The sequence below is a fragment of the Agelaius tricolor genome, unplaced genomic scaffold (genome assembly GCF_023055355.1).
Source record: "Agelaius tricolor isolate 1412-34295 unplaced genomic scaffold, bAgeTri1.0.p SCAF_20, whole genome shotgun sequence".
NCBI classification, from domain to species: Eukaryota; Metazoa; Chordata; class Aves; order Passeriformes; family Icteridae; genus Agelaius; species Agelaius tricolor.
The window spans coordinates 10686555-10713322 of record NW_027269280.1 but is presented as its reverse complement, the minus strand read 5'-3'; the positions used below and the strand labels follow the sequence as shown (position 1 = coordinate 10713322).

The 26768-nt window shown below is 45.2% G+C and overlaps 3 protein-coding genes across 9 annotated transcripts in view; 1 reads left to right on the top strand and 2 right to left on the bottom strand.

The window, feature by feature from the left end:
* LIMK2 (LIM domain kinase 2) overlaps nt 1-8678 on the bottom strand; it is a 32897-nt gene extending 24219 nt beyond the window's left edge. Inside the window, exons 1-2 of one of the 3 annotated variants that reach the window (XM_071445552.1) lie at nt 8545-8678; nt 4452-4551 (exon numbers count right to left, since the gene is read on the bottom strand). Coding sequence is in view for 1 of the 3 variants with exons in the window: in XM_071445550.1 (XP_071301651.1) it covers nt 4452-4551; nt 7017-7032 (116 nt within the window). In the remaining 2 variants the exon portion in view is untranslated. Of the gene's footprint in view, nt 1-4451; nt 4552-6288; nt 6837-7016; nt 7130-8544 lie in introns of those variants that run through there. The other 2 variants (XM_071445550.1, XM_071445553.1) reach the window with 2 other exon arrangements.
* Nucleotides 7320-22467, bottom strand: RNF185 (ring finger protein 185). Of its 5 annotated transcripts, none has more exons than XM_071445563.1 (7): nt 22329-22467; nt 15881-16114; nt 14325-14343; nt 13564-13676; nt 12982-13036; nt 10959-11076; nt 7320-9834 (listed from the first exon to the last, which is right to left on the bottom strand). In XM_071445563.1, the coding sequence occupies exons 2-7, from the start codon at nt 16060-16062 to the stop codon at nt 9737-9739; spliced, it is 585 nt and encodes a 194-aa protein (XP_071301664.1). In that variant the 5' UTR covers nt 16063-16114; nt 22329-22467; the 3' UTR covers nt 7320-9736. The 5 variants fall into 5 exon arrangements, with proteins under 5 accessions (XP_071301664.1, XP_071301662.1, XP_071301661.1 ...); XM_071445561.1 differs by lacking the exon at nt 22329-22467 and adding an exon at nt 21446-21625; XM_071445560.1 differs by lacking the exon at nt 22329-22467 and adding an exon at nt 21236-21394.
* Nucleotides 22468-22561: 94 nt separating this feature from the next.
* Nucleotides 22562-26133, top strand: CUNH12orf43 (chromosome unknown C12orf43 homolog). Its single transcript, XM_071445558.1, has 6 exons — nt 22562-22781; nt 23196-23245; nt 23493-23590; nt 24199-24272; nt 24591-24681; nt 25067-26133. Exons 1-6 carry the CDS (start codon nt 22562-22564, stop codon nt 25401-25403), a joined length of 870 nt encoding a protein of 289 aa, XP_071301659.1. The 3' UTR covers nt 25404-26133.
* The last annotated feature ends 635 nt before the right edge of the window (nt 26134-26768 follow it).

Below are 26768 nucleotides of genomic sequence, written 5' to 3'. Positions count from 1 at the left end.
CACTCCTCCTGAACGTGCTGCTTTGGTCTGTGAGGACCGGGAACTCCTCAGGGAAGGATCCTGCCTCACTCCTGTGCCTCACATTCAGTGCTGTGTGAGTAATTCTAATTACCTTGATATAATAATGCTCGATAACAGTGCCCTAAAGGACAAGCTGCCAATTCAAGCAAAAGAAAGTTTGGACTGGAATGCCCCATTCCTCCTTAAATATAAAGGCTGGTCATTGATGCCCTGTATCTGATCGATTCCCCTGAGGAATTCGGGCCACCTGCAAAGTGCTTCATTGTTCCTTTGAATGTGTAAACTCTCAATGGTCATAGCGATCTGTGTGCCAATAGGGAACTATTTGTCCCTGAATCTGATAGCGAGCTCCTGAATTTCAATGCTGAAGAAGACACCACCGAAGGAGCACTGCCAGGAATCTGCAGGATTAGTGAAGAGTTCTCACCTCTGAAGCCCCTATCATTAACTTTCTGTAACTGCCAGAAACTGGAGAAGAGAGGGAAGACGATTTTTATCTTCCTGCTCCTACCTTAATTCAGCTGCCTTTTATTACTGCTGCTCTTTCCCCTGCTCTCAAACTCAGCTGCTGGGTGGATAAACCTGCCTTGTTCTCACAGGTGAAAAGCTAAGGGAAAACTCAAAGCACCAAACATCCCACAATTTAAATTCCTCCTAATACCCATCTTGCTTACATCTTCATTTATCCATGTTTGTGCTTCAAATCCTGTTTAACCATTTGTCCTCTGAGGAGGGAGCTGCTTTTGGAAAATGAAGGCCTGTGCCAAAGAGATTGAACTGACAGAAGTGATCTAAAGTCTAGAAAATAGAGTCTGGAGAAAAAGCCAAGTCTGCTAAATCCAGGGCTTCTGCCTTGCACCAGGGACTGATGGGAGATACAATCTCCCTTCTGACAGGGGAAGGCTCTGTGGATAACAGAAACAGGGAAAAAAGCTTGTTTTTCATGAACATGGCTAGAAGAAATGGATTTAAATAGATAGTAGACAGAAGGTTCTAACCCTGAGGATAATGAAGTTCTAGTAAACAGTGTGAGAGACCAAAATCCTGCAGTCACTGGAGATTGTTAGATGACCAATTTCTTGATCATCCCTAAGCCACAAAAATTACTTGCTTCCAATATAAGTTGATAGTAGATATACTAAAAACAGAAACCAGATTTATAAAAATACCCTCAGAAATCATCTAGTTTATCCTGCACCCCCAGACCAGGTTTAATTATATACAGTCTTCATACAAGTTTGCCGGGCTTGCTTTCCCCTGTCCCCAAATGTAAAAAGAATCAAAGTGATTTACTAAGTTTTGCTGAGAAAAAAAAATATTTCTGTAGCACACAAAATATGGCATTCAGTATAGAAAAATCACATTTTGGAAGACAATCAAATCACTAGAGCTGGGAAATCAGTGTAACACGTGCTTTGCTGCTGTTGAAAGACAAGAGTCAGCTCCTATTTAGAGTTTCTTTTTCTGTCCAGTAGGCTGGAGCTTAGGGCACCCCTTGATCCATGGATAGCTAATCCACTGCTCTTCAAACTCCTGATGATTTTTCAGCTTTTAATTAACTGGTTTGGCTATAAACTAAATGGTATCTTTTAAATCTGTGACTGTAAAATCACCAGTAATCCATCACCTTCTGCTACTTTTGAAGATATACTGTGAACATTTTTTCTGGCTTTGGCTTTTAGTAGACATTTGTGCAGCAAGCCAGTGTTGCTTGGCTACTTAAATTAGGTTTATTTTATAGACCACAGCACTAAACATGCTCTGTTATTTCATGGTTAGGAAGGAACTGAGCCTCAGCTGTCTTCCTTCCTAAAAAATGCTTAAGCAGCCTGCTACAGTAGGAATTCCTGCCAGTATTTCAAATTATTTTCTTCCTATGCATCCACTTTCCACCTGGATGTGGTCTACAGGCTTGGTCTGAATTTGTGGTTTTCAAATAATCAAAACTGGATTTTTAACAAATACCATGTCCTCAAGAAAAAGCCATACAGCTATGTCTGGGTCTTCTCATTCCATCCTACTCCAATTCAAATACACAATATCCCTACAGAAAGTGGGGATTGTCTTTAATTTCATTCATCAGTAACTGCAGAAAAACAACACAAACCACCAAAAATAAACATTGGTAATAATACTTTATTCAAAAGTATATTTAGATATATATTCAAAAGTATTCAAGGCTTTACCTTCTATTTTGCAATATGGGAAAAAGTTTGACTGAAAACAATAAAACCACCATGCTCTTGGTCAAAAAAGCTCTTCCAATAATCCCCTGAGGTAAAAATGATCCAGACCTAGGAAAAAGGCACCTTTTCACTTCTATCTTTCCCTTTCTTGGTGTAATGGTTGAAGTTCTGTGCAATGCAATTTCCAAATCCAGTCAAACTGTGAAAAGCAGTGACCTTTGGAAGTGTGTGCTGTCTCAACAGAACTCAGAGGCACAAAAGCACATTCAGAGTTAATTCACAACAGACACTGTGACAGAAACATCTAAGAAACTTCCTCAGTCAGATCCAGCCCATCAGATTCAAGCCTAAGGAACCAGCTGGCCAAAGAACAGTCCAAAATATCCAAGATCTACAAACAGGGATTTGCTCTTCCCTCCAGCCACAGCAGAGAAAATGCAGGTTTCAGAGACAAAAGCTCCTGTAGATGCAGTTTGAGGAAGGAGGGAAGTGACAAAAGCTGAAATCCTCAGAGACGTACTCATGTACGTCAGCTCCTGCCAGCGCCAAGCCTGACCAAGAATAAACAGAGCTAACGAGCCTGGAGCAATGCCAAGCAGCATTAGAGAAATTATGTGCCAGGCCAGGGAGTCAGCTAATCCCCAGGAAGACTGGAAAAAACACTGCACAAGAGCCGCCGGAACTCACAGCTCCCAACTGCCAAAGCCTCCTACCCTTAGAGGCTTTTTCAAGTTTGCCTTTGGGATATCAGGCACAGGAGCGCTGCTCAGCATGGCTTAGGGACAGCAGGAGGAAAAGAGGAACACAGGGCAAACTGGAAACTTGTTTGCATGTACAGTCCTACCCTGGAACTAGGAAAAAGGGGAGGGCAGCTTCCTTTGCTGCAGGTTCCAACTGTTCACTGAGCACAGCAGCCCCACTGGGTGCTCCAGCTTGCCAAAGGCACAGAGCACAAGAAGAGCATCAGCAAATGCAAAAAGTGACTACACAGCTCAGAGAAAGGTTGGTGTCATCACTTGTATAAAACAAACCAGCCAAGAAGCAACAACCAAACCTCCATTATACAATAGAACCTATGAAAACAAATCCTCTGTGAAGTGTCCCAAAGGCAGGATTTGCCAGCACCAAGACATTTGCAAATCAAGACCCACAAGAGAAATACATTCAATGGCAAGAGGGACACACTTCCCAGCACACACAGCTTGGGGTTTGGCTACTGGCACAGTCTAGGGAAGCTCAGCAGGATACTCATCCTTCAGGGAAAAGAGAAAACCAGGATTAAGAAAAGCTGCTTCATTATGGCTAAACATGAACACTAAAACCAAGAGAAATCCAAAATACCGGGATTTGTAATGAAATCAAAACGTTATTGTGATTATTAATGTGTCACTAAAACAGCATTTTCCAAGTCAACTGAGCCTGCACTGCTTTGGCAGCATGAGATTCTTTATTTTTTTAAATATACCAATAACCACAATCCTCACTTCAACAAAGTTGGGGTATTTTGTTGGGGTTTTTTCCTTGTGTTCTTTAAACGAGGACAATAGATGCTTACTTTGGCACAGAAAACATTCCTCCAAAGCCACACTTTGGCTTCCTTTTTCCCCACTTTCTTCAACAGTATCCAAAACATTAACCTCCCCATATTCAAGCCAACATAGAAGCCAGTAGAAGCTGCAGGTACTGAACCTCTGTCAAAAATGCAGACGCCTTCAGAAATGTGATTCTGGAGCATGAAAACTGGACTGAGTATTCATGGAACACCTAAAAGAGGCATTACTCCTACCATCATGGCAGACATCCCTTTTTGTCCTTGCTGACAGCAACATTATCTAACAGATTTCATAAGTTTGTCTGTCTTAAGAGTCTGGAAAGGAGAGAAAGCAAAAGGCAAGATCTCTATCAGCACCCTGATAACACCCTTGCACCTACCACACATGGAAAAAGCAACAGGCTGTGCAAATTGCCTGGGCACTGCTTTGGAATGCTGCAGAAGACAAACATGTAACCATGGCTTCTGCCACCAGCAGTAAATCAGAGCTTTTATTTGCACTTTATCTGTGCCAGGCCGTGCCAGCTGCTCTGGGGACTGGATGGTGTCCCTGAGGTACAGCCACAAAGGAGCTGGGAACAGGTCAGGCACAGAGAGCACTGCAGGAATCCCCAGCTCATGCTGGGGCCTCAGCAGCAGGTCCCAGCCAGTGGAACAGCACAAGGAGGGTTGAAAGGCTGAGCTTTACCTACCGGAAACAGGAGATGTGCCAAGCCTCATTGACAGTCTTGTGCAGGCGCTGCCCAGCAGCAATGCTGTCCCCACATCCCAGACATCTCCAGACCTCTTCACCTGCACACAGCAATAAGGGGACAAACAGCAAGCAGTTTACAGCAGAGAAAACAAAGATTGGTACATCCTTCATAAAGAACAACCTTAAGTTAAGTAACTGACAGGAAAGCCTTCCCACATGGAAAGCTGCAGGCAGTCTATAACCCCAGAGTGGGAACTCCCAAATCAAACTCTCATATCTTGTATATTTTTTTTCCTTCAGTCATACATTTGCTTCTTCACATTCTGCACAAGAAAAATATATGGCTTTTCACATAAAACAGTTCAGTTACAGCTCTGTCAGAGCAGAGATTTCAGGAAGGCAACACTGGTCTAGTACCACAATTCCAACAGAGAACCATGCTCAGCCAGGAAGCCACACTACTGCTTCCCCCACAGCACTGACTCAGCACATAACGTTTGCTCTCATTTGTATAATTAACTGGATTTCCCAGAACTGAAAGAAAGGAAAGGCAAACTTCATTCAGTAGAGAACAACTAGACTACCAGGAAGGAATTACACTCTTGAATGAATAATCCCTTAGAGACTGTACAGCCAACACCAGGCTACCGTCAGACTTAGGAAGGGGGAGTGATGCTACTGGCCTATTGCCCTTCCAGAAAATACTTAAAACAGTTATAATAGAGCTATAATAGTTTTTGCTAGAACTGCCAGAAAGCCCCAGAGAGAGCTGGTTACTTAGATGCAAGCAAGCTAGGAAAACAGAATGAAAGCTTGTGCACAAAGAACATTTGGCACACAGATAAATGCTATCCAAAATCCCAAGGGCAGTGCAGGCATATTAAAGAGTCAAGAATCTTAGTTCAGCACAGGATGGCCCAAGAAATGTGTCACAGAGCTGAGCAGATCCCAAATCTGTTTCTTCCTGCTACCAACAGTTTGCTTGCAGCAAGACTGCATTAAAGGAAAAGGTGCACTTAGACAAGGAAAACCACAAACCATGGACTTCCCTTTTCCAAAGAATGGTACAACTTGGTTAGGCAAGTTGCTTAGGCAAGTTCACACCACTGCTAAGTTCCTTGAAGCTACACAAAACAGAAGCCATCAACCTTCCATGCACCTTTACCCCACCGTGCAGGTCAACGGCAATGTTTAAAATTAACCAAGGTGAAGATCTTGCACTTTTTACATGAATAGCTATTTCAGGGAAAAAAAAAACATTTGCTGCTCAGCTACAAGCACCACTATGACCAGCAGTATCCAGGAAAGTCTCCATAAAGATGTAAGGCTCAAAGGGTACCTCCAAATGTGACAAGTGGTGTAGGTTGCTACTTCAGTTCCCAAGTGTGCATCAGCTCCACACCTGGATCACCTGCCCCTGTGCCCTCCTGTAAATCCAGAACACCAAGAACTCCACCTGAGCTCAGACCTGCACAACAAAATAAAGGCTGGGAGAACCTTGGAAAAACCTGACCCTACCTGTGTTGTCCTATAAAGGAAATGGCTTTTCAGCACACTGGGAATAAAAGGCAAAGCTCTGTGTGCCTGTGCCTCCATGCACAGGCAGCCAACGCTCTCCTCTCCAAGCAGGGCAAGGCCTGGAAGTCAGCTGAACTTCTGAAATAGCTGCAGGCCAAAACTACCTGCAAACCAAACATTCTGCGGCTCCATCCCCTCCCATTCAGTGTCACCAGCACAACACACACGTGTCAAAACTGTCTGCGGATCTTGTTAAAGACATTTAAAGATCAATGACTACACCACAGCTGATTACAAACAACAAATTACTCCCTGACCATCTTAGAGAATCTGTCCCATCAGCTTCGGAACTCCATGAAGAAGAAACTACACCGACTCTCAGCTGTAGTGCTCCATCTGTTTAAGTGTGCCCAGCAAGGCTGATTAGCTCACAAACGGAAACGAACAGTCCTCAATCCAACAGAAACTGCTTCAGTATGCAGGAGAAACGACGGAAATGAACAAAACAGAGCAGGAAACAGCGCGAAGGAAACGCAGAGGGACATAATCCATGGAACAGGTCTGCCGAGTTCCCCAGGCCGGAGGAATGTGGCACAGACACAGCGAGGAGCAGCGGCCGAGCCGCGGGGGCAGCGGGGGACCTCGAGCGGGACAGCAAGGACGGGGTCAGTGGCACTGGCAGCCCCCGCGCTGCAGGACCCGGTGCCGGCTGCGGCCGCGCCGCATCTCCCATGGCCGTCCCGCGGATCCCATCGCACCGGGGCTGCGGAGACCCGCCGGGACCCCCGGGCCGCGCGGTGCCGCCCGCTGGAGGGAGCGGCGGGCCGGCCCCAGAGCGCTCCCCAGCCAGGGGCTGACGTGCGGCCGGGGCGCGGGCTCAGGAAGCAGCGGCCCCGTCGAGCCCCGCAGGGGCCGCCCCGCGACGCCGCCGAAGCGGCAGCGGCCGCATAACGGCGAGAGCCGCGGCCTCGCGTACACGCGCCCGCCCCGGGTGGCGGAGGGCGGCTCCTCCCGCGGAGGCGCGGCCGGCCCGGCCCGAGCTCACCTGGCAGCGCCTCCATCCCGCGCCCGCCGCCCGCGCGCCCGACGCCAGCGGCGGCCGCCGCACCTGGGCCCGATCCTCCGGACCGCCCGCTCCGGCCCCCCCGCGCCAATCGGCGTCGCCCGCCCCGCGCACCGGCCAATCCCCGCGCGGCCCCGCCGCGCCCGCCCCGCCCTTTCCGCGCCACTGGCCAATGGCGGCGCTCCCCGCCCGCAGCCCCGCCCCGCACGTGCCGCGGCCCCGGGCGGGCCCCGCCGCTCCCGCTCCCGGCCCCAGGCAGCGCAAAGGAACGGCGGCGCACTCCGCTCAATGTAAAACCATTTTTTAATTCTAAATCACTTTCACAACAGTGAAAATTAGTGAGGAGGAACGGTAACGCACTAACCGAGCCGTCCGGGCCGTGTGCGGTCGGGTTACGGGAAGGGGTACATACAAAAGCACACCAGGGAAAGGGGGAACCAAGCGTTAACACTTTTAGACTATTTTATCCTTGAATTGCCGGAAAATAAGAGCTCTTAGTCATGCTTCTGCAGCCTTCTCTAAATCCATTATCTCTCTCACTCCTAGATGGAAATCCCCACCCCCGATCCATTAAAATTCTGGTTTTTAAAATGTAATAATTAAATATATTTCAGTACCTCTTGAATCTATTGCAGTCACTTCTCTATCCTCTTTATGGGATAAAGGCTTCAAAGGGCTACCTTTCTCCTCCCTGCATAACCTCTCAGCATCGAGTTTCTCCGTACAAAAGGAGAAGGAATCCGTCCCTTACTGTCACATGAACCTTCCCTTCCCATCAGCAGGTGGTGCTGACTGCGCAGGAGAGGAACCCAAAGCTGCGACATTGTAGGACAACCAAACAAAACAGCCTGTCCTCCTGGGAAGGGCCCCAGTTACCAAGTTACACACCTGAGAAGAAACCTATGCCAAAGTTCAGCTACTCAGAAGTGTCACATAGCAAAAGCTGAAGCACCACCTCAACTAGAAATAGTTGAGCAATTTATTCTGTCGGATTATCATTGAGTCAGGTATAAATCTGACATGACAAAACACTGCAGAAGCTTTGCAACATTCTACTTGCCAGATGGAATTTTGGAGGTAGGCAAGTTAAACTTCAGTCATACTCTGTCTTGACACTAAAAGGAAACAGTTTATAATTACATAAATAAACTTCTATAACAATTAATTAAAGGTGTTCTGCCCAGGAAACTCTGCCATACACTAAAAAATCCCAAGCTATTGAAACAAAGTTTCTATCAATTGATTTGCTTTTCAGTTTTCTGCCTACTGCCAGGGAAGTCACAACATTCATCTCGCAGGAAATCATTATGACTACGAGCGACCGGAATCAAAAAAATCTAAAAACAGTAAGAGAAAAAAAAATGGAATTGCCTAGTCAGAGAAATATGAACAGTTCATCTTGCTAGGGAATCTCTCATACCTGTTTTGAAGGAATCTACACAAATACATCAGGAGTACTCTTTAAAGCTGAATACCCAACAGGATTCCAAAGCGGCTGCAGATTGCTCACCTTCTGCAATATCCCCTCAGCACATTAATGGTTGTGGTCTCCTCCAGCACTTCAAATTAAAATCTTTGGTAGATTTTAGCTGCAGAGACTCTGGCGCTGTAGCTGTTCTGCTGTGGCACGGGAGAAGGTCTGTGTGCACCTGCAGAGAGAAGGTCTTCCAATGTTCCCTACTGAGCATGTGCTGGCAGAGGCAGGATCTCAGGTCTCCTCCTGTGTCATTTTACAGTATGACAAGTTTTACCTCAAAACTCACGTAAAGATGCCTTTTGTTCCTCTCCCCAGACAAGCTGATCTCAGGTCTGTAATAGGATTTTATCTGGAGTACATGACCTTGTGTAGAAAGTCTCAAAGCCTTGAGAAAGATAAATGTCGCTACAGTGACGAGGTTGGGAGGGGATTATCCAGGAGTGCAGCCCAGGTGCTGCACAGAGCAGGGGAACACAAACAACACTGTTTGTCAGTGAGGAACTGGGCTGGCTCCAGCAACCCCACCTGGCTCCACAGCCAGAGAATCTTCCAGTGGCTGGCTCCAGCATGCTCAGGCTTTAAAAAATTGCAGCATAAATTTGTATCCCTTCTTCTAACAGCCATGAGAACCATCAGGAAGGGTTTTCCATCACGCTGGGAAATAACAGACAGAAAAGAAACTGGAACCAGTCTCCAGAGCTGGCTCTGCCTGCATCACGTGCTGTGCCCCAGAGAGTCCCAGCAGTGCTGGGGATGATTTCCTGGAGAAGGTCAGATGTTGATGGAGACATTAAATAACATCTGCAGCTCTGGCAGATCCATCGTGGTTGCAAAGCAGGAGATACTGGTCACACTGGAGAAGTTTCCTTACCTGCCCAGTCTGTTGGGATAACTGTGTATCCCACAGGCCTGGTGTCACTGATTGGCACAGGATTTCAAAGCAGCACTCCCTTTCAGAGTGCAGCTCAACTCTAGGCCCATGGTTTGTGGCAGGAACCTGTTGTACAAGATATCTGAGCTGAAATACACTTTTAAATGAATGTTTTAATTACCGACTCTGGTGCAAAATGTGAGATTCCTCATTGTGCTGTGGTACCACCAATTCCTGAAGCCCATAGGTAGCTATGGAACCAGACACCAAGAGGTTTAAAATGGGATGGGGATGCAGTTTGTAACTGTTTCAGTGGCCTTGTTGGTCATGAATATATAGAATAATGGAAAAGACTTATGCAATCAACAGCCAGAACATTATCACCAGTGCCACAAACAGGAAGAGGCGGGAAAGGAACTGCTCATCCACATATTGAGGAGTCCCTGGAACAGCTGGAAAACAGGAAGTAAAAAAAACAAACAACAGTTCAGCTCCTTCCTTTTCTCTGGGATTGTGTATAATCTGAATATAGTATATTCATACATTGAAAAATATGCTAAGAATGAATCTGCTTGGTGAGAAAATTGCTACTTCCTACCCTCAGCCTGGCTGGCTGCCTGGGCAGATCAGAAGGAAGACAAATGTCTCAAAGCAGGACTCCTTAGTTCAGTCCCACCCCCAGCAGATTTTCAGGGGACACTGAACTATAATTAACAGGGAAGATAATTTGACCCAAGGACAGCACAGGACCATGGCAATGCTGATGTGATGTGAAGAATGAGTTTGTTCCTCATAATTCCTGTGCCATATGACACGGTGGAAGATTTGCCAGGCATAACCTTTCACAAAGTAAGTTCAAAAAACCCTGGCCAGTAGGTGTTCTTGTCCAAAACAGATTCAGTTTGTCTACACTGAAGATGGGGAGGAGGTTCTCTAGGGATAACTTCATTGTTAGAGAGCAAGGTCACCCCTTGGAGTAACCCAACTGGTTTTTGTTAATCAAAAACATGAAGTAATTTCAGTGCAAAGTTACTTCTTGTAGAATACAGATGACTGTTCATTTTTCAGAAATTTATCTCTGAGACAATCTTTGCATTCATAATTTTGTGGTACAGAGCACTAGTTTAAATTTTTCCTTCTCATCTTTCAGGAAATGGTCCTTTCCTGCTGTTTTTAAAATCTGGGTCTCCTTCATACACGCCTAGTGACTCCTTTTTATTATTATTATTAGAAAGTCTAGTCCAATTTGTGTCATTTTTCAGGAGAAGTCTGCTGGTGTACCAGAGGAGACATCTGAATTAGAGGAGAATAGTCTCCAGTGCCACTGTTCCTCTGCAGTCACTGGTCTCCCAGGAGGGCCTTCAGCAAATTATATGGAAATTCCAAACTTGCCTCTTTTACGAGTCTGTGTACAAAACATACCAGCCACAGACCATGTTCTCTAGAGAGCGGTTTTGCCCTCGTTTCCTGTTTCTATTGACAACACTGGTTACTGTTCAGAATGTTTTGCCATTTAGCAGGTTATTTAGGAGTTTGGAAAATGTCTGTGATGGGACAGGAGGAGGATCCCTGGTACCTGGAGGAGGTCGCCCGTCGTTTATGTTGAAGGCTGTTGCAAATATACCAAAGGGAAACGCCCCAATTCCAAAGGACATCTGGAAGCCACCATCACCAAACCCAAAGCCCTGGAATCCCTGCAGAGAACAAAGAGCAGAAGACAAAACAGGTAACAATCATTTAGAGCCTATTTCAGGGTATTTTGTGGATGTGCAGACATTCTCTCTCACTGGCTTTCCCACAGCTGAAGGAGGGCCAAGCTGTCTGGCAACTTTCAGTCTGACACACTTTTGTAGATATCCCCTTGGCTCTCCTGGATTTAAAATGTTTCAGACAGCAGCAAATTCACCCAGCAACCCAAAGGTTTGAGAAAATGAAAACTAGCAACTGCAGTTCTTGTTTGGGAGCCACAAATTAGGACAGTGTTTCTCAACTGTAACCTTTCTCAACTTAAAATAGAAGGTATCTGCCAACGTATCAAAATCAACAGAAAGAATTCTATTTAGAATGTCTTAACAATGTATCATGTGTTTACAGCTGTTAGCCATATAAGGAAAGGTACTTAAGAAAATAACCTAAATTGCTTTTTGTGATACATGTGCATCAGTTAAACACTCAGTGGAATGATAAATTGCCAGTGGGATGCATAGGAAAACCACAAAAAAATTTACCATGGGGACTCAAATTAAGGTGGCAAAATCACCTGGGTTAGGAATGTAAGACATAAGGAAAGGAGGAAAAAAGGAAGTTACAATGCAATAACACTGACCCTGTGGGATCCAAACTAAAATACCACATCAATTCAAATGTAAGTGTTCTGAATTGAGAGGAATCCTGCTCTGCAGAAGCAGTGTGCTGCTTGAGAACTGACTGTGTGTCAATCTAGGGGCTTGTGTCATGCCTAAACACTGTGGAGAGCCCACAGTTCTGTAATCCAGCATTCTGTAATTCCAGCATTCTCTCACCTCAGGATTAAAGCAGTGATACCAGTTCTGAAAGACCCAACAATGGGAGGACAGTTGATTTTACTGATATGATAAAAGCCAAATGTTTCTTGGTTGAGCCTTGGTTTGAGGAGTTGGTCTTTTGACCATACTCAAGCATTTTGCCACTAACTCTGAGGGACAGCAGAGCTCTCTGTGGCAGGCACAGGATCTGAAGAGAACAGCACCACTGCCTTCATACCCCATCCCTCTGATTTACAGCAGCACCAGCAGAAAGGTTCAAGTAAGGTACAGGAGCTGATTTAATAAGGCAGCCATGCCCTAGTGAAAGAGAACAGCTGAGCTCCCAATACATTCACTACAGAAATGCACCTTAATCATACCCTGCAGAGTTGTCTGCTCAAAGCATGAGGGAGACAATCCTCTCCAAGGAGCTCAGGCTGAGTTACATGGAAATGTGCCATTGTTTCATCAGGTCATGCTTGCTGCCACCGTGCTGAAGAACACTGTGGTCTGTCCTACCACCCACTCCCACAGCTGCTCCATCTGTGCCAGCTTCTGTTTACATTCACCCTATGTAATCTCCTCAACAAAACCACAGATCCCTCTTCAAATCACGTATCCAACAGATATTGGCTTTCTCTTGCTTGTAATGCCATGGTACAGTAACATCCCATTGAAATGAGAGAAGCAGGTGTCAGTGTCAAAAATCTAAATTAATATGTGGATTAATTAATGACACATAAGTTTTGACAGAAATACACTTGCACAAAGAATTTTCAAAGCAAAGTGTTCCTTGTATTTAAACATGGAGAACAATCAAGTATGAAAAGCTTTTCCAGTGGTAGCACACTGGGCTGTGTTCATGAAGCATGATCCAAGTCGGGCTGTTCTTTGGGATGCTAAAGGTACCACAGGAATGGAGCTCTGTGCCACACCACAGCTCTCAATGATTCATGAACAGCCAGCTGGGGAAGAGCAGGATGTGTAAGCTGCAGGATCCTCATGCAGGTTCTCTCACACACATTATGTCCTCCAGGATGAATAAATACCACTACCAATAACAACTAAACCACTCAAGCTCGTTTGATCACTCACCCCTCTGTTCTCTGGTTCAGGTCTCTGTCCTTGGGGTCGTGGTGGAGTTTTCTCTCTGCAGGAAGTTGTGAAATTAGCTCAAGTGCAAGGACATGTGACAACAGTATCTGCAGTAGACTGGCTAGTAATCAGAACCACCATAAAAAACACTCTCCTGACAGTGTCCTGGGGCCATCCAGCAGGGCTGGAGCAGTGTGTGAGAGAGCCAACAGCAGCTTTGGACCTTCAGCAGCACATAACGCTGCACTTTTGAATAACAAATACCCATTGCAAAGGCTAAAAACTGAGGATGTGAACATTTAATATAAGCTTCTCTGGTCAGACAACAATCATTGCAACCTGCCACTTGTAACTGATAATTAACACTTGATTCAAATTAAAATGAATTGCCAAGAATAAGAAATGTGTGCAAACCCAGGCCCTGAAAAAGCCAGAAATATTTGGCAGAAATATCAGATCTATGTCTTTTGACAAAGTATTTAAAACTGAGAATCCAGCACTTTAACAGCTTAATCTTAAGACCTTAAACTACAGTTTCCTCTTTAATTTTCAAATGAAAAAAGTTGCATTTAGGTTTCTTACCTGGGGTCCTGTTGCCCAGTGCTACCTCTTCCATAGAGAGGAATAACTTTATCTCGACTGATTCCTGCTTTGCATACAGGACACACTTGTCTGTTTGGCCTGGTCTCTAGCCACTAAAAGAAAGGAAATTATAAGAAAACTACTAAAATACCACAAAAATAACTATGCAAACATCATTTGCAGGCAGGCAGAAAGACTTCAGCAATTTCTCACAAAGTTTTGGAGCTTTAAAAACACTTTAGTAAGTGCCAAGTACTCCCCAAAGTGGAGTTGGCACTTTGGCTGTTGTTCTGGTGGGAACAGCTTGCTGATGTGGACACATTCAGATCTCCACTGGAGTAAAATAAGAAATAAAGAGAATGAGCAGTCCTGTAAATGCAAGGGCTAGCACAGATGGCCTTCCTGTCATTCACCTTCTCTATAATGGCACCACAGTGTAAAACACTATGTATGCAAAGAGAAGTACACTCAGCACTTAAACCTGCAAACCAAACCCTGCAAGCTCCAACAGTAATTGTACCAAAACTGCAATTATGCAGGGTTTAAGAAACTCAGAAGCGGAGGCAAGTGGAACAGAATCTAAGTTTTCTTGTTGCTCAAAGAGCAGATTGCAAGCTGTTGCACATTAAGCTGCATCAGCAGGTTGTGACTGCCCTGGAGAGAAAAGCACATTTGAAAAGAGGGGGATACTCCAGAGAACCAAGGGCTTTATTGAGCAACTGGAGCTGATGAAAGACAAAGTAAAAGAAAACCTGTCTTACCTGATGTAAACAAGGCCAACTGTGAGCATTCCCAGGACAATTTGTTCACAGAGCAGAAAAAGGGAGGAAAATAGAATTAGTTACTGAACTCTATATGACAAATGTGCAGTGTACAGGGATAATGCAGCTTGGTGACAACAGAATCCTGGAATCCAGCTGGGCCAGTTCTGCAGCCTCCCATTAAAACCATTTTTGCAAACACAGCCCAAGACTGATCTCCACTGGTTTTTTTTTCAGGTTACACAATCTAAATTCCTAATGTGGTTCTGTGCATCTCCCACTCCTGGGTCCTCATCCAAACCAAAGGCCCAGACAGAAGCTGCATTATTCTTAGGGCTTATTGTACAGATTTTCTCTTCTGATACCATGAAAAGCTATCCCAGAGCCAAGATGCAAATGAGCAAGATGTCAGTAATGAGAGTTTAGGATCCTAGAAATTGAGGTGAAACATCAGCCACATTCACAGAATTATGGAATAACTAAGGCTGGATGGTACCTCAGGTAGCCTCTAGTCCAACCTGATGCTCAGAGCAGGGTCAGCTATTGAGATCAGACTCAGTTGCTCAGGGCAGAGAAATTCCCATTAAACAGATTAAATTGCTATGGCAAATTAAAAAAGGGTCAAAGACAAACAAGCTACAAGATAAAACTGCTAAACAGCCATCTGCTTTCAAAATGGTCTCAATAACACCATTCAGACAAGACACCTGGTACTTTTAAGGTTCCATTACTCCAAATCCTTTTGTACAATAATTTAATGTTATTTTATCTTAACATGCCCTAAGCCAGTGATTTTCCATCTCCCCAAATAAAATCCTGGATTTTCAGATGTTATGTATATTTACACAGGAGAAAAACACTTTCAGGCTTCTTTTAATTAAGGATTTAGCCCACTGTGTAAAATAAACTCCAACCCCCCCCACATTTGGCCATGTCAATCCTTAACTTCTTCACATTCAAGAAAGGGTATATTCAAACTAAGTTACCCACATCAGAAATTATGCACATATATCTGTGCTGTACATTACTTCTAAGTCAAATTAAAAAGTCCCTAACACAAGTGCAATATCATGGGAAAAGAGAAATTGCCCAATGTAAAAGCTTATTGACTATGTTTTTTTCTTTTTTTATGGTTTCGAAGGAAAAAAGAGCAAGCCTGGAGGAGAAACTACAATTTGGCCTACAGAAGCCAGATTCATATCCAGGTTTAGGTATGCAGAGGTCAGGAAGGAATTTAGGTCTAAAGAACATATCTGTGCTAGGCCAGACAGCACAAATAAAATAACACACATAAGCAAACAGTATCAATGAGCACTGAACTGTCTGTGTGGGGCTGCTTGTTTGTTTGCTTTTACACAATAATCCAGCAGTACAGGGAGTTTAGGACACAGGAAACCCATTCCCTGGAATACAAGCAAAGAAAAGCAGCTGAGGAGCAAACCCAAGCTCCTCCTAAACCAAAGCCACAGTCCCTCCTCTAGAATGACAAACACCCCAGGTTTTTATGGGATCAGACAGATGGTGTTCAGGCTGGTGTGTGGGGCTGCAGCACTTACCAAAAGAGGTGCCCACACAAGCTGATAACTGCATCCTTGGCAGTGTCTAAACAGATGTTGCATTCAAAAGTGTTGTCCTGATTAGTGTTGTCCCCAGAACCATTACTGCTACTGCTGCCACTGGTCCCTCCAGTACTGGAGCTCTTTGTTGATGCAGAAGCTGTGGGTCCTTTGCTTGCCATCCTCAAGGACTGCCCAAACAAAGTCAAGAAAATTTTCCTCTTGGAATCCTAGCTGTGAGAAAGGGAAAAAACCAAACAAACCTAAACAATTATTGGCATTATGAACATTCTGGCCCCATTCCAAACTGGTAGTGACTTATCTAAGAAGCCCTTGAATCCTGTTGTTGATGGTTTTAGTTTAACGTAGCCAAGAGGGATCTTTTTTTAGAGACTAAGCTACTTTACAGTCCCATAGTGTGACCTGTATTTTACTGTCACTGATAAGCATCCACAGCCAAAACAACCCCCCTGTATTTTCTCATAAATGCCATTTGCTGAAAGGAGAATGAGCTCCCCATGCTCTTCCAAAATTCAACACAACTTATAACTGAGAGTGCAATCAGAAGCAGAATTTAATAATTAAATAATTCACAGTTTTAACAGACTGGCAATGCAGGGTTTTAAGTTCAATGTTCATTAGTTTGGAACATTAATGACAATAATGGCAAGCAAAGGTGGCTTAGAACTTGAATTCTCTCCTGAGCAGTACATAGGTGCTATCACAGCAGTGTTGAAATGACTATCAAACATTTCTAGTATTTTCAAACTATTAAACATTTATAACCTAGTAGTAAGGTAGTAATGCACAAGTGTTGAAAATTTTACCTTAATGTGCTTGAATTGTTCTTCCATGCTCTTGTCTCTCATTAACATAATCATATTTACCAAAGAACAGCATTTATTTTATCTCAGTAGCAACAACCTCTACAGTGTAATTCCTTGATATATAAACTCCACAGTACCTAAAAATTTGAGACTCAGCACAAGGCATTTGCACTTCTAGAAATACTTTTACCAGTACAAGATTTGTAATCCAAGAACTAAGAGAGTTTCAGTAGCTACAGAAATTAATTCGCTAAAATAAAAATGTTTAAAATATTTCACTCTGCTTTTCATGAAACTCTAACATTATGTTGAAGCTGCAGGAACAGGAATACTTAGATAAAGCTGTGAGAAACAAACAGGTGATTCAGATTATCTGAACTTTTTGCAAGTGTACAAACAGTGAAGCATTTTCAAAGGGCAACCTGAATTTTTCAGAAGGAAATTTCTTTTCCAACTTACCCCCCAAGCACTAAAGGCTTTCCTTAGTGTTGCCTCTTTGTAGCAGAGCTGCAGCTCAGGTGCAGGACAGCAAACTAAAGCCTCAGGATCTCCAGCTGTTATTGCCAACAGCTTTTTTCCTACAACACCATCCCACTGCACAGCCAGGAAAGCATCACACCCGGGCCTTGGGAAGTATTGCAGCAAAGCCTCAGTTCCAGCAGGTGAAATCTATCTCTGCAGAGCTTTTTCACTCCGTTACATCATTTTGCACAGTGTCCCAGAAGGGCAGATTTGTATTCACAGATGCTGCACTTCAACATACGCTGCTTTCAGTAGTGCTGACTCTGAGCATTTCACACCACAACTCCATTTACACCCAGTTCCTTGTACAAAATTAAAATCCATGTAAGAGCAAGGCAGATGGAAACACTGCCAACCTACAAACTGTATGCCAAAGACACTTGGATTTTTCACACATCCTTACAACCAGAATCTCCAGCCTGTCTTGCTCAGTAGTTCAAGTGAAAACTTATCAACTTGGACCTACATATATTAATATAAAAATTGAGAAAACCTCCTTAAAACCAGGGAGTTCAACACACTGTAAAAATACTGCATCCCTTTACAGAATGGTCACAAGAAACATCTTGACATATAACACAAGGACAGGAAGTGTACAAGAGGCAAATAAATAAATTCTGAGTCCCTAATAGCAATGTGGAAAAAAAAGTTCCTTTTTCCAAATTAAATTCTGTATATTAACACAATGAATCTGAAGACTTGTCAAAAAGATAAAATCTGTATCTCCACAAAAACTTACTGAAAAAACCCTCAGTTTTAGTAACTACAACAAATAAATAAAATGTTATGAAGAAGGATGACAAAGAAATCTAGAGAAATATCAGTAATGATATGGAATAAAGATGGCTGAGACAGAAGAAAGATTAGAATGACATAATGCAACAGGCACTGAATCTCCTTTCCTAGAACAGGTCATTCCTTAATCTCTGCTGGGGATCCTCTCCTAAGTATTTGTTCATTGGCTGATGGGGCCCAGTGACCTGTTAGGACATAACCAATTTAAAATATCAAAACCATAGCAAAAGGCAACAGTAAAAATAATAAAAGCCTTCTCAAACATTTGCTTTTATCCCTGGAGTATCCCAGTTTAACATAACTGGTCTGTAACGGGTGCTGCTGGGCTCTGTACATCTGCACATACACAAAGAAGCAAATGTGGAACAGCTTCCAGGGGCCAAATTTACATTTGATAATCATACATTGTGTAGCTTGTGAGTGTACTCTGAGTCCTAAAGTACAAATTCAACTGCAAATGGAACTTGTTCTGAGCACAGAATGAGCTCAAAATTGAACAGTCACTCATACTTCTTGAACTCTGAGACAAAACTCTATAGGGAAAAAAACAACCCAACAAACCATGAGCAAATCACAAACTAAAAAGATCAACAACTATCACAACAGGCCAAACCAACCCAATTCTCAATTTTCTTTGGAGTTTGGGAGGAAGACTGTGAGTAAGTACACTGGGATAGAACACGACTTCTGGGGTTAAGTAAACACAATTGAGGGATGCCAGTCAAGGTTTGCTACAAACTTATCCTTCAGATCAGGTCTCCAAATCAACCCTGGAGGCATGATGAGCAACAAACAGAACAAGGGAAAGGATATAAAAATCAGCTGATACCTAACTGCCAGCATTCAGAGATCTTGCCTTTTCTCTTTCTTCTTTGATTTCTACATATTTACAGGAAAATGGTATCTTTGTTCCATAAAAGCCATCTAGATTAGCTGTTTATTTCCTTCAAACCACAATCCCTATGTTATATCCCAACAGGTTGTTCTGAAAAATGACTGACCTTTACTACATCCAAGAATCAGGAGTGGCAGCAGATGAACAGTTAAGAAACAAGGAACTCATTTGCAAGTAGGCTTCCTAAATAAATACAGAAACCTGGTGGAGCATGAAGACATGGCAGTGGAGGTACCTGAGAGGGTGGAACTCCACAAGGAGCTGGATGACAGCCAAGAGCACAGGAGATCCACGGCAAGAGTAAGTGCAGGGGCCTGGGAATGTCCATGTGCTGGGTACAGATCTCACTAACAGCCAGTAAAAAAGAAATTTCCCTCTAATATTTTTAAAACTTCATCTGTAAATCTACTGCACACCAGGAAAGCACGAGCTGAGTGGTGCTGTCAAAGATCACACTTCTGAACTCAGCCAGTGACTGCATTTGCCAAAGTTCACTGCCCAGCCTCAAAACACAGCAAAATCACTTCAGGACAGCCTAGAGGAGTTTTCACCATAAGTTAAGGTAAACAAAAAAAATCTGCTGGAAACAGTAGGTGAACATTAATTCAACCTGGGAAAGGCAAAGAGGGAGTATGAATTAGAAGCTAATTTCACCTATACAGAACAGTCCTGGAATATGTGTTCACAGCACGACATTAGGATGTCTCAAGTATTTAATTTTTTTCATGAACAATGAGACAAAGTTCTGGTGAGGATACAGAAGTCTGGTTAGTTTATTAGCAAAACCCAAAGCTGGTTCCTCTTTGCCATAACAATGAAGATAAAAAAAGCAGCACGGTTGGATGTCAATTCCACAGGAAAGACCCTTTTCCATATTTCTTTCCTAATGAATTTTATTTTAGCTAAGATTACTGAAATTTAAATAATCCAAATCTAGTTTGTTTATGAAACAAGTTCTGATTTAGTTCCTGAACCTTTTGCAGTTTAAATCAAAAAGAAGATTTGTCAGTGTGTTTTTCTTATCCCTAAGGTAATACTGTCATTTTCTGACACTTTAAAATATTTACAAAAGGAATATTCACATTAGGAAATCAATTTAAATCTAAAACTACTACTGAGAGTTTATATAAAAATGCCCACTCATAAGTTTAACAACAATCTTGATACTTAACATATTACAATTGCCTGGGCTTCAAGTACAACCAGGTAATCTTAGCTGAAAACTGCTGACAGTGTCTAGAAGTGTACTGACTTCTTGACAGTCATTTTAGATATTTTAACTAACACATGACTGTCCTGTTGTTAATCATTAAATACATATTTATCTCTCACTACCTTTTTGCTCTTCTCTGTCCCCCAAACATGTTACATTTTAACTCCTTGGAAACATTTCTCGAGTTCATCTTTTCACTTCCTGTAACCTGTACAGCATTGGGCACCTGCTTCTTAATATCACCACAAAGTGGTCCCAAAACATTAATTCATGTGCTCACTTGCTCTTGCAAAAGCAGTCATTTGCCTTCCAGCCTCGCCTGGCCTGGTTTCATTAACTGGGATTCTGCAATGCACATCTGTGTTACAGGCAGTGCTGCCAGGGCCCAGCTTGGGTGTTTCAGGAACACCGAGGAGTCCATGTACCTTGTAAATGCAAACAGTAAAAACCCTCAGGTGATTAAACCAATTGATTTTTTTTTTAATCCATTCCATAAAGGTTTAATATAGACTCCAAGAAAAATCTTTCAACGAAGATTTTATCCTCTTAACTCGCAAAGTCCAAAGGAAAAAAAAAAAAGGAATATAACCAGTTGGGTAATGCTGCCCCATGGTTTTCCTGTGTGAGACAGACGTGCCTGGCTAACTCAGGTTAGCAGCAAACGTAAAAATATCAAATACAACAGTTATTATATACAACAGATGTGATTTAAGAAGAAGCGAGAATTAATATATAATACAACCAATGTCGTGCACCAGCAGCTGACGCCTCTCGACATACCCCGAGCCAGAGCCAGCGGGGCCGGCCCCGCACAGCGCACACCGGGCACCTGCGGCCCCGGCTCGGCGCTTCCGGGCCAAACCCCGGCCGGCAGCGCCGGGCCGCGGAACGGAGCTCGGGGGACCCTCGGGGGACCCGCGCCGGGCCCGCCGGGGGCTCCGCGGCTCCAGAGGCACCGGGCGAGGCCGGGGGGTCCCGCGGCGTCCCCGCTCCGCTCGGCTGGAGCGGGCGCAGGCGGCTCCGGCCCGGATCGGCCTCAGAGCCGCAGCCCGGCCCCGGCTCCCCTTACCGTCCCCCGCCCCGCCCGGCCCGGCCCTGCTCACCGGCGGGTCCGGGCTCCCCGCAGCGCCCGAGCCGAGCCGCCGCTCCGCCGGGCCCCGTCACCTGACCGCCCGGAAGCGCGGCCGGCGGAAGGGCCCGGCCCCCGCCCCACCGACCGCCGCGGCTCCGCCAACCGGGCCGGGGGGGCCGCGGGCAGCAACACCCGCCCGCCGCCGCCCCTCCTCAGCCCCGGCCCCACGGGCCCTCGTTACCTCGGGCTCCTCCGGGCCGAACGGGTCGCGCTGCTCGGCCCCGCCGCGACCCCCGGCTCTGCGGGCGTGGGCAGCTCGGCTGCCCGGAACGGTGCGGGCCGCGTCCAAACGGCGGCCGCGGGGACTGCGAGAAGTTCGTAGCGAATGCTCGGGCCCAGCAGGAAGGCAGAACAGAAAAGGACGGAAAAGGAAGGAAGGACGGAAGGGGAAGGAAGGAAGTTTGAGGGAAACAAATTGTTGACTTAGGAGTGTAGAGTGTTAAGGATCTGAGCTGAGAAACAGATTCAGGATGGAAAGAATCTGAGCTGTGAAACTCCAGGATGGAAACAGAGAGCTTGATAAAGGTATTTAGAGCTTGATAAAGGTATTTATACAGTTGTGAGAAACCAAAGAAACAGAGGGACCAAAGCGAGGGAGAGGAGGTGACCTGCCCAAGAAGGCACTTCTGGAGGGTTTGTCCCAGCTCTGAGGACTCCAAGGTACAAGACAGCCCAAAATTGCTTGGTTTTTACACAGTGGAGAATGGGTGAATCCTAAACCCAAGGTCTTCCACTAAAGAAAGTGAGTTTCATGAGGGAACGGTGAAGAAACAAAGGGAAGCCAGTGCCAAGAAAGAGCCCAAGGATATTGTCAGTGGCCTGTCTGCTGCCAGGTGGCCTGAGCCTGCACAGCTCTAGTGGGAAGGTTGGAAGGTGCAAGCCAGGAAGTGTCCAGGAGGATAAAATCATGTATACAGAGTCTTCCTGCTGCTTTCAGCAGCACGTAGGCTTGGCAAAACCCACAGCAAAATGGTATCACACCAAAAAAATTTCAAGTTGAGATGAAAATGTAGCACGTAATGTGACAGTGCTGATGGCATGAGGAACACACACAGCAGTCCTACCTGAAGAGCAGTGAAAATCAACAAAGCAGCTGTCTCCTTTTCAGCCTGTCAGCAAAGCATCAGGGTTGGACACAGCTTCTGCATCCAGCAAAAATATTCACGTCAGTGTAGTAACTGATTAGAAAGTTACCAGGGCCCCAAAGACACGAACCGTGTCCTCCAGAAGCTGATTAAAACAAGGATGAGTTTGTGAAAGTCGGTTATGGGAGCCGTGTCGGACTACAGCTCCCGCCATGCCATGCGGCCGGACTACAGCTCCCGGCATGCGCCGCGGCCGGACCACAGCGCCCAGCGTGTCCCGCGCTTGCAAGATGGCGGCGCCCAGGGGCCGCTCGGGCTCGGACAGCGACAGCAGCTCGGAGTCGGAGAGCGGCGGGGAAGCGGCCGCGCGGTTCCGGGAGGCTGCCTGGGACTGCCCCGCGCTGGCGGCGGCGCGGGCGGAGCCGCGCAGCGGTGAGAGGCGGCGGACAGGCTGGGCTCTGCACCCCCGCTGCAGCGTGCCCTCCCTTCTCTTCCCCGCCCCGCGGCTCCGGTCCGGCCCCTCCCCTCTCTTCCCCGCTGCTCCGCTCCGCTCCGGCTCATCCTGACCCGCGGGGATCCCTCTGTGCCGCGGGGCCGGTGTCAGAAATGGAGGGGGCTCTGCCCGGCCCTCCCGAGGCCATGTCGGGCCTCCAGCCGGGCCCAGAGCCCCCTCCCGTCAGTCCTGGCCTGAGGGAAGTGCCCCTTTCCCCTCGTAGCTGTTCTCCCTGCAGCTGGGCCAGGGCTGTCTTGCAGGCATTGTTCTTTATGCTCTAACATGTTCCTGACGAGGGTTAGAGAGGTCCTGGCCGCAGGTCTCTAAATGAGCCTTTCCTACTTTCTTTTCAGGGGGCTTTAGAAAGGATCGGTTGCAGCCTAAAGATCAGCCAAGCCTGAGGTATTTTTGCTTCTGGTTTCAGACTTAATGTTTCCCTAAAGAAAAAAATAATGTGTAATATTTATGCTGCTTTCTTCTTTGTGATACTTCGTACTGAAAGGGGAAGTTTCTGTTTGGGGAATTAGTCCAACCATAATCTGAAATTATGCTTAAATCTGAACAGAATAATGTGTTTTTAAGGGTTTGGGTGAGAGGGCCAGATGTTACTGGCCTTGAAAGAGATAATCCTTGTTCTTATTTCAAACGGGCGTGAGGCAATCGGCCGCCAGGAGGGTGACAATGAGCTCCAGACAACTCCAGAGTTCAGAGCACACGTTGCAAAGAAACTGGGAACCATGCTAGACAGGTATGCAAGGCTTGAAACCTGTGTTCTGTGGGTCAGTTACACTGATGTGTTTGTGTGCTAAACCCAGGAAATTCAACATCTTGTCTCCTTCATGCATGTATTAAGTACAAGCTTCCAATATTCTGTGACCTAACCTTGCTGATGTGCTGTCCCCATCTGGTCAAAACTCTCTATGCAGCACTGCTTGTCTGCATTTGCCTCTGTGGTGGACATCTTGTGGGGAGAAAAGAGACTTCCATCATGTAAAGGCTGGCAGGAGAATCTTTGATTTATTCTTACAACCTTCACCAGTACCTGATTCAGGGCTGTACTGGCAGAATGCCTGGTACTGGGCTGCCACTCTGTCTGTTGTACAAGTATGACCCTGGAGAACTGGAATTCCTGCTGTTCAGAGCTGGCTTTAGAAATGCTATTTTTAAACTGTTCTTGTGGCTTGCACTGCTGAGGAGAGAAGGCCTGGTCTGCTCTGGAAACAGGGAGCTGAGGCAGCCTCACTAACACAAAAGGATCTATGCAACATCTCCCTCTAGTCTTGTTTCCCAGAAATACCCAAGTGTAGCTCAGTTTGCACAAACCTGTCTGAGATCTGACTGGGGTTTTCTGTTTAGTTTCATCACTGTCTTGAAGGACTCATCAGGACCATCCCAGACTTCACTGGCACCGTCTGACTCTGAAGATGATGGTGAGTTCCAGGCTCAGCCATTGTGGCTGTTTTGTGACTGTTGATTGCTGACAGCTGGGATGGATCCTGTCCATCACCAGCTGTACCTCCAAGTGACAAATAAACATTTGCACTGAAAGAATTCCTGGTGCTGTCTGTGAGAGCTGTTACTCTGCAGCTCTGACCTCTGTGCCCCAAGTCCTCCCACACAGCCCCAAATAATTGCTGTCAAGCACTGTGGAAATACAGACACAGCACTGAGCCTTCCAGGAGAACAGCAGTTGATTGCTTCCACCTCTGTTTTATATTCTGTCTAAAACCCCCCTTTCCACACTTCAGGTTTTCGCCTCTTCTCTTCCTCTGTCCCTGGAGACTGTGGGAAACCAGAGCCTTGTCCTGCAGCGAGGAGGAGGAGGCCAGTTAGCTCCAGGTGAGGTGCTGGCAGCTGCTCTGCTCCTCAGTACTGCTGCATCCCACATTTCAGAGGCAGCTGGGACTCCCACAAGGGAATAGGAAGCTGAAGAGCTTGAGAAGTGTGTATTTATGACTCTTATATTTGACTAGACCAGAATTTTGTTTCTTTTTTAGTACTGGGGAATGAGAAATGTTTGTGGAGGATTTTCTTTCCCCTCCTAGTGTGTGTAAAGCACACATTGGCCTTCAGACTGGTTAAAAGCAGACTGTAGGTGTGGGAGCCCCAGAGCCATTGGGTGTTTATAGTCTGTTCTCATCTCAGATTACTCTGCTGTCCAACTTTTGGGTGAATTCAAGGCAGAAATGCACCACAACTTCCTTCCCTCTTGTTACCTTTCCAGTGACACAGACAGTGACCAAGAGTGGCAGAGGTGCCAGGAGGCTGCCGTGTCAGCTGCAGACATTCTGAAGCAAAGTGCTTTCCCTGCATTGTCCCAGGATCAGAGTCAGGGCTATGTAGAGCCCAACCAGAAAAAAAAGAAGAAGAAGAAAATTAGGAGAGAGAATAATATCCAAGAGAAAATAATAGACTCAGCAGAGTGTGACCAGATCTGCAAAGATTTGCCTCGGTTGGTGTCTGCAAATGGCCAGCAGGAGAGACAGAACAGCAATCACAGAGAGAACTCTGTGCTGCCAGGAGCTGTGAAGAAGAAAAAGAAGAAGAAGAAAAAAGAATGATGATTTTGCTCTGCAAACAGCAGGTGGTTGTGATGGGTGAAGGGAACTGAAAGAAAACCTAACAACAGGAGTTGCTGCAGATGAGGGAAAATTAATTGGCAAAGCGTCTGTTCTGAAAGCTCAGTGGCCTGAGAGACTAATTAAGGGACTTCCTGTGCTCCTGTGTCCCCGAGGAAGGGAACATTGTTCTCCTCACACAGCAGTTGGCTGTGCTGCTGCCTATGCAGGCCCAATCTAAAAGGATTAAATGCTGTGCCAGACGTGCATGGCAGAGGGATGTGATCAGAGCTGCATTCCTCCTGGTCTGTCCCTTCACATCTGAAACCCTTCTGGAGAAACTGTATGATGAATTCAATTTGGTTTACATGGCAACAGGTGATCAACTGCCTTTTCTCTTTGCCTCCTTGTAGACTACTAAGAATAGCTCCAGCCTGTGGGAGACTCATTTATCAAAAGCATCCTGTCAGAAATCAGGGCCCCTTATTTTTCCCTGCAAACATCATAACAATCTGTTTTTGAAACCTGCTGTGTTACTAATCCCTCTGCAATCTGCACCTCTCCAGGGCCCCTGCACATGAACAGTGTGTGGTGAGCTGATTTCAGGGTTGGTGTAAATGCATCCTACTGTTCCACTTGTCTCTGTTGATTTTTTTTTTGTTTTTTTCATGTATAGGGTTTTTTTATGACATCTGTTGTTATTAAATTTTACTACACTCTTGGACCTACTTAATTTGGAAGGTACAACAGTGGCTTTCTTGCTGTATTCAGATTGTCCCCAGCAGAGATAGAGGTGGCTCAGGATGGCTTTTTAGTTGCTGGTTGATCAATGCTATGAAATTGCTACAGGAGGGACTTAAGCATAATTTTAAAACCACCTTTCTCTCCTTGTTTGGGCAGGTTAATGACTTTTGTCTCCCTGTAATACTGTGAGGTTTGGTAATTTTCACTCTTTGTCTGTTTATTCTTCACCTCCAAGTCTTTCAGGAGATTAACTGTTACTGATAAATACTTATGTTTTTAAAATTTCTGGGTTTCAGGAAATCCAGCTTATTGGATTCAGAAGTTCAGAAAGCCAGATTAGAGAAACCAAAAGAGTGAAGTGTAGCTCTTTGAGCATGGGAAATTGTAAGATTCTTGCTGGTTTTTAGTCAAGAAAACACAGCTGGCGTCCGAAAATAGAAAAGCTAAGTAGAAACTTGGCTTATAATCTAACAGAAGGTGCCAGCAGAAGTTACTTGCCTTATGTGCAGTTAAAACTTCAGTGTACTGAATTTTAAACCTGGGCTTTCAAATGCAAGGTGGCCTAAACAATTCTTTTTGCTTTGGTTTGGGTTTATTTTTATGCTAACTGGAAATTAGATATAT

Coding starts and splice junctions, on each gene's coding strand:
- RNF185 (XM_071445563.1), bottom strand. CDS start 16,062: ATGGCAAGCAAAGGACCCACAGCTTCTGCATCAACAAAGAGCTCCAGT. Junction 13,037..13,563: donor ACTGGGCAACAGGACCCCAG/GTAAGAAACCTA, acceptor AACTTCCTGCAG/AGAGAAAACTCCACCACGAC. Junction 9,835..10,958: donor CGACGGGCGACCTCCTCCAG/GTACCAGGGATC, acceptor CCTGTTTTCCAG/CTGTTCCAGGGACTCCTCAA.
- CUNH12orf43 (XM_071445558.1), top strand. CDS start 22,562: ATGCCATGCGGCCGGACTACAGCTCCCGGCATGCGCCGCGGCCGGACC. Junction 22,782..23,195: donor GCGGGCGGAGCCGCGCAGCG/GTGAGAGGCGGC, acceptor CTTTCTTTTCAG/GGGGCTTTAGAAAGGATCGG. Junction 24,682..25,066: donor AGGAGGCCAGTTAGCTCCAG/GTGAGGTGCTGG, acceptor TTACCTTTCCAG/TGACACAGACAGTGACCAAG.